General features: G+C 42.7%; 1 protein-coding gene across 1 annotated transcript; it reads right to left on the reverse strand.

Annotated features, from left to right (window-relative positions):
• Positions 1 to 849: 849 nt before the first annotated feature.
• LOC133976803 (tripartite motif-containing protein 16-like) lies at positions 850 to 2,190 on the reverse strand (the record flags this gene model as incomplete). The annotated part of the gene is made up of 1 exon (XM_062415002.1): positions 850 to 2,190. A coding segment is annotated over one exon (1,341 nt), but the record flags the coding sequence as incomplete, so codon positions are not given.
• Positions 2,191 to 10,853: the final 8,663 nt, after the last annotated feature.

Below are 10,853 nucleotides of genomic sequence, written 5' to 3' on the forward strand. Positions count from 1 at the left end.
GATGAAGGAAGTTCTGCTGTTTTCTCTGTTTAAGAAACAACAGACACAAATACATCAATACAAACATGAAACTAACATTTAGAACAAAGAGAAGTTAAAAACATGGTGATGAGCAGTGAGAGCCTCCATGGATAAAAACACACAGGAAAAAAGTCGCATTCAAAGACAGCGTAAAGGGAATTCAGACATTTTCTTCTAAACACATTAAATATGTCATACATGTATTTCTAAAAAAGGTTAAAAAGCATTTCAACCATTTAGATTTGAATAGTGGAGCTAGGCTTAGCATAAACCCGCCCTGCTGCTGTAGAGGTATAAATACATTCAGCGCACACTACTACTACAGTCTACAGTTAGCCAGTTAGCTGAGTTAGCCGCTGAGCTAGCCACCGAGTTAGCCACCGAGCTAACCGCTGAGTTAGCAGCAGAAAGCTCTCAGTCCTAGCGTCAATGTTTCTGGTAGAGGTGGTGACTTTGATTGACAGGTGACACTCGGTAGGGGGCGGGGCTTCAGCGGACTGGGCAGGAACGCCCACAGCGTTTGGGAGCAGAGAAATAGGCAGAGTTTTACACAACTTTGAAGCCTAATTTCACATATTTGGCGATTTTTTTAATCATTTAAATTTGGCAGGGTGGTTAACAACACACTTTACTGTGGTATGTCAAACTCAGAACACATATTTATTTTTACTTTACACGGATTTTAAAGAAACATAAAGTTAATAAAGTGTTGAATATCACTATTAACATGCCAGCTTATCTCTGAGCAGCTCAGAAACATGGAGACAAAAACATGAAGAATTACAACATCTGACACATGAAGTCTGAAATGACTTCTGTCTATTTCACTTAACACAACTCAGCTGTGGATTCATAAACATAAAGTCCAGCATAGAGAGGCTGAGTGAATGTGGTCTGGACTCTGTGGAGGAGAGTCATGGTGTCAGAGACTCTGTAGAAGGACAGAATACCTGCGCTGTGATCCAGGTACACTCCGACTCTGGAGGAATAAGGACCTGAGACGAGAGTTTCAATGTTGTTGAACCTAAATTTGTAACCGTTATTGAAACAACGTAAAGACCAAGATTTGTCATTATGTCCAAATCCAGATTCACTTCTTGTTCTCCTGATATTCTTGTATGCGACTGCTACATCAACTCCTCCTCCTCTCCACTCCACCTCCCAGTAACAACGCCCAGTCAGACTCTCTCTACTCAGGACCTGAATAACAGTGAATCTGTCTGTGTGACTAGAATAAGACTGTTGTTGTTTCGTCCATTCTACTTTTCTGTTCCCTTCAGATAATAACAGCTTTGTGTTTACTGTGTTTGGATCCAGAGTGATTTCACGTGAATATTTTAAGAACTCAGCTCTGGTCTTGGGTTCTGGTTCTGATAGTAAAACGTCCACTTCAGTCCCTGTCAGTGAGATGTTTGTCCATTCCTCCCTCAGGATGTCCTGTAGTTTATCTCTGAGCTCTGACACAGCTGCTGTCACATCCTCAAAGTATCTCAGAGGACGGATATTGATGCTGGATGAGTCTGTAGGTTCACTGAGTTGTGACACTGAGGGGTAGTTGTGTAGAAACTGGTTGTGATCCTCTGTGTGTGAGAGCTGCTTCAGTTCAGCATCTTTCCTCTTCAGCTCAGTGATGTCCTGCTGCAGCTTCTCCTGAAGCTCTTTGACTCGACTCACTTCAGTTTCCTGCTGGGATCTGATCTTCTGCTCAACATCAGAGCTTCTTTTCTGGAGGAGACGGATCAGCTGAGTGAAGATATTCTCACTGTCCTCCACTGCTTTATCAGCAGAGAGACTGACGGCCTCCACCTCCTGTTGAAGCAGCTTCACATCTTTCTCTCTGTGCTGGATTCTCTGCTGGATGTTTAGTCGACTCACCTCGAGCTCTCTCTGCCTCTCAGTCCTTTCTGCTGCAGCTGGGACTGTGTCGTGGCCTTTATGATCCTCCATAGCACACAGATAACAGATATACTTCTTATCAGTACGGCAGAATATCTTCATCACCTCATCATGACGAGAGCAGATGTTCTCCTGGAGCTTCTCCGAGGGCTCCACCAGCTTGTGTTTCTTTAATTTGGTTGATTCAAAGTGAGACTGGAGGTGATTCTCACAGTAAGAGATCAGACACTGCAGACAGGACTTGAAGGCTTTCAGCTTCCTCCCAGTGCAGACATCACAGGCCACATCTTCAGGTCCAGCATAGCAGTGATCAGCAGGAGCAGCTTGGAGTCCAGTCTTCTTCGGCTGCTCCACTAAAGCTGCTAACAGGGTGTTTTTCTTCAGGACAGGCCTCGGTGTGAAGGCCTCTCTGCACTGAGGGCAGCTGTAGATCTTCCTCTGATCCTCTCCATCCCAGAATCCTTTAATACAGCTCATACAGTAGCTGTCTCCACAGGGAATAGTCACCGGATCCTTCAGTAGATCCAGACAGATCGAACAGCTGATTGATTCTTGGTCCAGCTGATCATTCTGCGCCATTTCAGCTCTCAGAGACTGTCTGAGCTTCACTTCCTGTTACTAAACTTCTGGGTTTCTGCTGAATGCAGCCTGACAGCTCTGTGCTGCGTCACATGTTGGTTACACCCATCTACAAACTGTAGATCTGAGGGGAGGGAACAAGGAACTCTGATCACAGAGTGGAGTTACACAACACATTTCATATTTTAATCATGTTGTTTGTGTTTGAAATACAAGCAAATAAAACCAAAGTTCATCTTATCCAGAAACTCTGCTGATAAATATCGACCTTTGACAGCCACATGATCCTCTGTAGAAACTGTCAGCAGTAAAAGTGCTGAGAAAAGTTTTTTTATTATCTTCATGTTTTAAAAGTAAAAGTACCAATACTGCAATGTACAAATACTCAATTACAAGTAAAAGTCCTGTATGAAAAATCCTACTACAGTAAAAGTCCATAAGTATTATTTTGTGAATTTCGTGGTGATTTAGGAGAAAAACTGCTTCAAATACATCAATACAAACATGAAACTAACATTTAGAACAAAGAGAAGTTCACATTTTCATCTGAAGAAATGTCAGTGAAGGTTAAAAACTGGTGATGAGCAGTGAGAGCCTCCATGGATAAAAACACACAGGAAAAAGTCACATTTAAAGAAACTGAACATAAAAACATAACATACAAAAAGTTTAAAAAACATTTTGCATATCCCTATTAGCGTGTCAGCTGATATCTGATCAGCTCAGATACATGGCCCATGTAACTTAACCCATGTGGGCTATGTGGGTACTGAGTGGGCATAAACAGGGTAAACTGTATGGGCCCCATATTGTGAAGACCATGTCAGAACCCACTTGAAGCCAATAAGGGCAAACCAGGCGGGGAGCTCCGGTTTTATTATTAAAAAGTGATCCAAAAGTTCTTTTTTTAATCATTTATAGACCTCCAAGATACTCAGGAACATTCATTGATGAGTTTGCTGAACTGCTGTCAGTTATCTGCACTGACTACAACTTTTTTATCATAACGGGATTTTAACATTCACGTAGACAATAACATGGACAGTAATGCCAAAGAACTCTCTGCTCTACTTGACACTTTTGGCCTCTTGCAACATGTGAAAGGGCCCACACACACTCGAGGCCACACTCTGGATCTGGTTTTCTCTAAAGGTGTTGACATTTCTTCTGTTGATGTTAAGGACTCGGCTCTTTCTGATCATTTCTGTGTGTTCTTTGACTTATAGATCATTCTAAATGTTCAGTTAACCTCTGTGTCTGTTAGGAGAAGGTACATAAATGAGAATACCAGTGCAAAGTTTATGGAGGCTATAGCTATGTCACCAACTGTTAGTGCAGAGTCACAAGATGAACTCCTGGATAATTTTAACTGGAAAATCTCAAATGTCATGGATGCTGTTGCACCTATTAAAACTAAAACTAAGACGACCTTGATCAGACAGAAAACACCGTGGAGGAACACTATGATGGTAAAGGCTTTAAAAACAGAATGCAGGAAAGCAGAGCGTAAGTGGAGAAAAAGTAAACTTCAAATTCACCTTGACCTCTACAAACAAAGTCTTTGTCATTTTAACTATGAGTTACTCAAAGCTAGACAGCGACACTTTTCTGAAATGATTAATAAGAACATCAACAACACTCGCACTCTGTTTGCTATGGTTGATAAGCTTACAACCCCCCCTAAACACATAGCTCCAGAACTCCTTTCCACAGATAAATGCAATGAATTAGCTTTTTCAGTGAAAAAATACAGTCCATAAGGTTAAATATCAACACAAAACAATAAAACAATAAAAAGACGCAATCCCTAAGACCTCCCAGGAATAACTCAACTGTGATGTAAGAATTTAAAACAGTTGACCAAAAAGCCATAGAGGTAACAGTTCAGCATCTAAAACCATCAACATGCTGTCTTGACACAATGCCATCAGACTTTTTTTAAACTATTGTGAACTCTGTCCAAACAGATTTGGAACAAATAATAAATAGCTCACTTCAATCCGGCACGTTTCCTAAACCCCTTAAAGTAGCTGCCATTAAGCCGCTCTTAAAAAAGAGAACGCTGGATGCTTCCATGTTAACCAACTACAGACCTATCTCAAATCTTCCTTTTATAGCCAAGATCATTGAGAAAGTGGTTTTTAATCAACTCAGCAATTTCTTGAACTCCAGTGGCCTTTTTGACAAATTCCAATCAAGCTTCCGACCTCATCACAGTACAGAAACAGCTCTTATTAGAGTGTTAAATGACATAAGGTTAAACACTGACTCAGGCAAGGTGTCAGTTCTGGTCCTGTTGGATCTCAGTGCTGCGTTTGACACTGTGGATCACAGTCTACTGTTGAACAGGTTGGAAACTTGGGCAGAACTCAGCGGAACAGTCCTAGAATGGTTCAGGTCCTACTTGGAGGAGCGGAGTTATTTTGTGACCATTGGAAGTTATGAATCTGATCAAGTGGCTCTGACATGTGGAGTTCCTCACGGGTCAGTTCTTGGACCCCTCCTGTTCAGTCTATATATGCTGCCTTTGGGTCACATTCTGCAGAACTCTAATGTAGACTATCACAGTTATGCAGATGACACGCAGATATACCTAGCACTGTCCCCGGATGACTACAGTCCAATACAGTCATTGTGTCACTGTTTAGAGCAAGTAACAAATTGGATGAACCAAAATTTCCTTCAATTAAATCAGGACAAAACTGAGGTCATTGTTTTTGGTAATAAAGAGAAGAGGATTGCTGTCAGTAAACATCTGGAGTCACTCTCTCTAAAAACTAGCAACCAAGTCCGAAACCTTGGCTGATCTGACCTTCAGCAGTCATATCAAATCAATCACCAAAACAGCTTCTATCAGCTTCATATCCAGAGTGAAGGGTTTTATGTCTCAAACAGACCAGGGGCCTCATGTACAAAGGGTGCGTACGCACAAAAACATGGTGTACGTTCTTTTTCACAACAAAGTTCAGATGTATCAAGAGTGAAATGACCGTGGAAATGTGCGGTGGCTCATGCCAACTTCATGGCTGGTGTACGCACGTTTCTACAGCTGTTGATCCTTTGGCGACACTTAGAGGTTATGCTGGGAAACTGTTATAATAAATAAATGTGAAAACAATTAGTCCTCAGACTGAGTGATGTTCACATCAGAACATGAACAATTAACACTGATGAACAATTAACACACCCACGTGTCTGCAATTACATGAGTGGATATAAAAGCATGCGCAAAGTGGTGCAGAAAATACCACAACAATGGCTGCTTTAGCAGTATTAGAAGACATTGTACATGGTGTAATACGAAGAGAGCGTGTGTTCAGAGACAGAGAGGATTTAATGGCACATGATGACAACTGGCTCATCAGCCGCTTTAGGTTCCCGAGGGCAATCCTCCTGGAACTGTGCGCAGAGCTGCCGTCGGCCTTGGAGCACGACACAGCGAGGAGCCATGCGCTGCCTGTATCCATACAGGTGCTGACCACACTGGGGTTCCTAGCAACCGGGGCATTCCAGAGGGAGCTGGCCGACAGGTCAACATTAAAGCGCAATTTGCAGCGAGAGCCGGTTGTTCTAATGTAATCGGAGCTATCGACTGCACACACATTGCTATAAAAGCGCCATCACATGATGGATTTGTATGTCAACAGGAAACATTTCCATTCGATCAATGTACAGATCATATGTGATGCGCAAATGCAATTAACCAACATTGTGGCGAAATGGCCTGGTTCAACGCACGATTCTGAGTAACAGCATGGTTGGGAACAGACAAGCGTTACTAGTCAGTGGTTAAAGTTAGTGACTTGCTGGTTAAATTACAGCTTCAGATCTTTCTAACAAGCCCCTGATTGTCTCTGTGTGCAGAGTACTCATGTTAATAACCCTGTGCGTAAAGTGTGAAATGTCTTAATCAGCCTCACCTTTTCCCCTGCACACTTGGGGGTAATCAGAGTCACCCACATGTGCTCCCACCACCCCTGAGAGAGCAGTGTCACCCACGATTGCGGCGACTCTCTGTTCAAACGGAATGGGCCCCACTTCTCTGTCCCCCCGCCTGTTTTGGCCACACTTTGGCGTCGGGCAGCCGTCCTCCGCTTCACATCCACCTTGATGTCGGACCACTTCTTTTTCAATTCAGCATGTGCCGGAGGACAGCGTGCCAAAGAGTACATTTTTGCGCGCCTCCACTTCAGTGAGTAGCGTCTCCAATTAGCTTTCTGTGAAGTTCTTCTTTTTTCCCGTCTTACTCATTCTTTTGTTTTCATTTTCTGATCGTGCAGAGAAGGGACTCTCAGGTGCAGGGCCCATTTAAATATGATTTGCATATTTAAATGGGGGCGTGAACAGGGAGGGGTCGGGTGTGCGCTCAATTCCACGTTGATTGGGACGTACAAAGGAAATGTGCTTGGATTCATGCCTACGCACAGATTCATACATCTGGATGTTTTTGTGCGTACGACGTTTTCTGGGTTTGAGCGTACGCCATGTTTCAGTAGGAAATACACGCACGTCTTTGTACATGAGGCCCCAGGAAATGTTGATTCATGCTTTCATCTCCAGTAGACTCGACTACTGTAACGGTCTTCTGACTGGACTCCCACAAAAAAGCATTAAACAGCTGCAGTTAATTCAGAACGCTGCAGCTCGAGTTTTAACCAGAACAAACAGATCAGAGCACATTACTCCAGTTCTAAAGTCTTTACACTGGCTCCCAGTCAGCTAGAGAATAGATTTTAAAGTTATGCTACTGGTCTACAAATCACTGAATGGTTTAGGTCCAGAATACATGAATGACATGTTAGTAGAATATAAACCCAGTAGGGCTCTGAGATCTACTGACTCAGGTCAGATAGTGGAGCCCAGAGTTCAGACTAAACATGGTGAAGCAGCTTTTACACAACTGGAACAAACTACCGGCAGAACTGAAACCAGGTTAAAAACACTTCTCTTCTCCTGTGCTTATGATTGAGCTCTTTATTTCAAAGCACTTTAAATGTTAATCTTTCATTTGCACTCTATGTCCTTTTAATGATTTTAAAGCAAATCATTATTTTATGCTGCAACCTTATATTTAATGCTCTATTCTAGTATTTTATATCTCTCTCTTTCTATGTTTCTGTACTTCGTTTTTATTATTAGTGTGTGTGTGTGTGTGTGTGTGTGTGTGTGTGTGTGTGGGGGCGGGGGGTATGTATGTGTTTACTATAATTGGGTTTTATTTTTATTTCTCAAATTCCATGTTTTTTTTTGTTGTTTTTTCCCCCAATTTTTTCTGTTAAATATTTGTTTTATGTAAAGCACATTGAGTTGCCACTGTGTATGAAATGCGCTATATAAATAAAACTGCCTTGCCATGCCTTACTGCATTGAAGCAGGCTCTCTGAAATGAGGCCAACGCAGAAGTAACTAAAAACTGCATTCTATCAAAAGGCCACCAGGGGGCGACCGTTTTGGTGTCAAAAGGACTTCCGTCTCTATACAAGTCAATGGAGAATTCACCAACTTCTCACTTGATTTCTAACCTCAGTAAACGTTTTCAAAATGTGTTTATGGTCTCAATCGCTAGTTTAAAGCCTTCTTCAATGCAGTATGATGTTCATTTGGGACATTTTGGCCTCCCTGATTTTATATGTGACGATAAAGCAGGGTATGCATTAGGGCGTGGCTACGTGGTGATTGACAGGTTGATTGGTTCACAGGTTCAGGAGGGCGCCTCATGCTCCTCCTGATGCCCATATAAGTAGAATCCCTGTTTTTATTTTTCCCAGCATGCACCTGACATTTTCCAGATGGCGCTGCTCAGATCCGATACTATTGGCCTCCGAGCAGCAGTCCACAAACCAATGGGTGATGTCAAGGATGTTACGTCCATTTCTTATATACAGTCTATGCATATAACTTAACCCATGTGGGCTATGTGGGTACTCAGTGGGCATAAACAGGGTAAACTGTATGGGCCCCACATGTGAAGCCCACGTGGGCTAAATGGGCCCATTTAAGGTCCATTCTGATCACACTTAGACCCCATATGGATAAACATATGACGATCTGACCCAGTTTGGCTCCACCTGAAACCCAGTCAGAACCCACTTGAAGCCAATAAGGGCAAACACAGGTGGGGTCACCATGGAAACTGTAGACAAACCCACTTGGGACCCATATTGCAGCCCAAATTTAACCCTTACGGGCCCACATGGGCCTGCTGGCTGTATGTATGAAGTTAGCGTGTAGCCGATCAGTAGATGATGTCATCTTTGATCACATGATCGGGTCTGTTTGAGTGGATTCGATCCTCAGTTTGATTTAATGTGAACAGCTGATCGACCAAACGCTCGCTTCATTTCCTCCTGCAGCTAAAAAGCTTCTTCCTCATTTATAACAAAAAACACACACACACACACACACACACACACACACACACATAGTAAATCCAGGGACATAAAGGTTCAATGTTACAGCCGCTCTGAGCTGCCAATAAAACACTGACAGGTCACTGAGTGTGTGTGTGTGTGTGTGTGTGTGTGTGTATGTGTGTATGTGTATGTGTGTGTGTGTGTGTGTGTGTGTGTGTGTGTGTGTATGTGTGTATGTGTATGTGTGTGTGTGTGTGTGTGTGTGTGTGTGTGTGTGTGTGTGTGATGTTTAAGTGAACTGAACTCAGTACTGAAGATGATTAACATTGACAGAAGGAAACATGTCAGTATTGAGTGATAGATATAACTGAGTGTCTCTGCAGCAGGTTTCATTACGTTATTGACTCGCTGAGATTAAATGAAGCAGCAGCTTCACTCACAGCTCTGCTGCAGGTTCACACTTCATCACTTCATGCTTTTACTTTCTGTCTAAAATGACCTTCACAGATCTGTTTCAGTCCTTTTATAAAGTCTATTCTAAACGTATCTGTAACATTTAACCCTCCTGTCGTCCTCCCGGGTCAAATTGACCCCGTCTGTTTTGACTGTTCCTTCTTTCCTCCCTTCCTTCTCTCTTTCCTCCCTTCCTTCTTTCCGTGTGTCCTTCCTCCCTCCTTTTCTCTTTCTTTCCTCCCCATTACCTTCCTTCTTTCCTCTGTCCTTCTTTCTTTCTTTCCTTCCTCCCTTCCTCTTTTCCTTTCTCCCTCCCTACCTCCTTCCTTCTCTCCTCCCTCCCTCCTACCTTCCTTCCTTCCATCAGGTTAAACCAAGAAGGCTTTAACCTGAACAAACTGAAGGTGCTGATACTAAAACAGCACAACATCTCTACATGAGTATAAATAAACCTTCACACACACACACACACACACACACACACACACACACACACACACACACACACACACACACACACACACACACACACCTCGGGGCAGTAAACTCAGAGGTCGCAGTGATGTCATCATCACTAACATCCACGATCACAACATCACATCAACCCGACACACACACGTTATTTACTGCTGCAGGCTGATAATACACATCTACAGCTGTGTGTGTGTGTGTGTGTGTGTGTGTAGGTGTGTGTGTGTGTGTGTGTGTGTGCGTGTATCCTCAGGCAGTCTTTTTGAGTCACAGCAGTGAGACAAACATCAAGTTTTCTCTGGAAAATGTATTCACACATATTAAAAATATAACAGATGAATTTGGCTGCATGTGTTTATATATTTATGTTTATTTTAGTTTTTAGTTTTTAGCTGCTGGGCTTCATGTGTCATCATGTCAGCAGTCACACCTTCATCTTCTCCTCTGGGTGAACTCTTTTATCAGCAGTGCTCTCTCTGTCTCTCTCTCTGTCTCTCTCTGTCTCTCTCTTTCTGTCTCTCTCTTTCTGTCTCTCTCTCTCTCTCTCTGTCTCTCTCTCTCTGTCTCTGTCTCTCTCTCTCTTTCTTTCTGTCTCTCTCTCTCTCTCTCTCTCTCTCTGTCTCTCTCTCTCTCTCTCTCTGTCTCTCATGAAGCAGGATGTAGAAACATTATTCACTAATCAAATTGGACCCTCTGGGTGAATAAAGACTGAATTATAATTGAGAAACCCCCCCCCCCCCCCAGGTGAAAACAGGTTTAATTAAATGGTCTGTGGTCAGAGTGTGTGTGTGTGTGTGTGTGTGTGGCCTCCTCACATACATATTATTGTGACCGCAGGCACAGATATATTCAGACCCTCCCACACACACACACACACACACACACACACACACACACACACACACACACAGACACACACATCCTTAACAAAGCGTCTCAAATATCAATGTTTCAGTTCAATCATTTTTATTAGAATGAAATTAATGAAACGTTGAAACATTTAATAACAAAACCTGATACTGACTGTGTGTGTGTGTGTGTATGTGTGTGTGTGTGTGTGTGTGTGTGTCTGTGTGTGTG

Source organism: Scomber scombrus, unplaced genomic scaffold (genome assembly GCF_963691925.1).
Source record: "Scomber scombrus unplaced genomic scaffold, fScoSco1.1 SCAFFOLD_174, whole genome shotgun sequence".
NCBI classification, from domain to species: domain Eukaryota; kingdom Metazoa; phylum Chordata; class Actinopteri; order Scombriformes; family Scombridae; genus Scomber; species Scomber scombrus.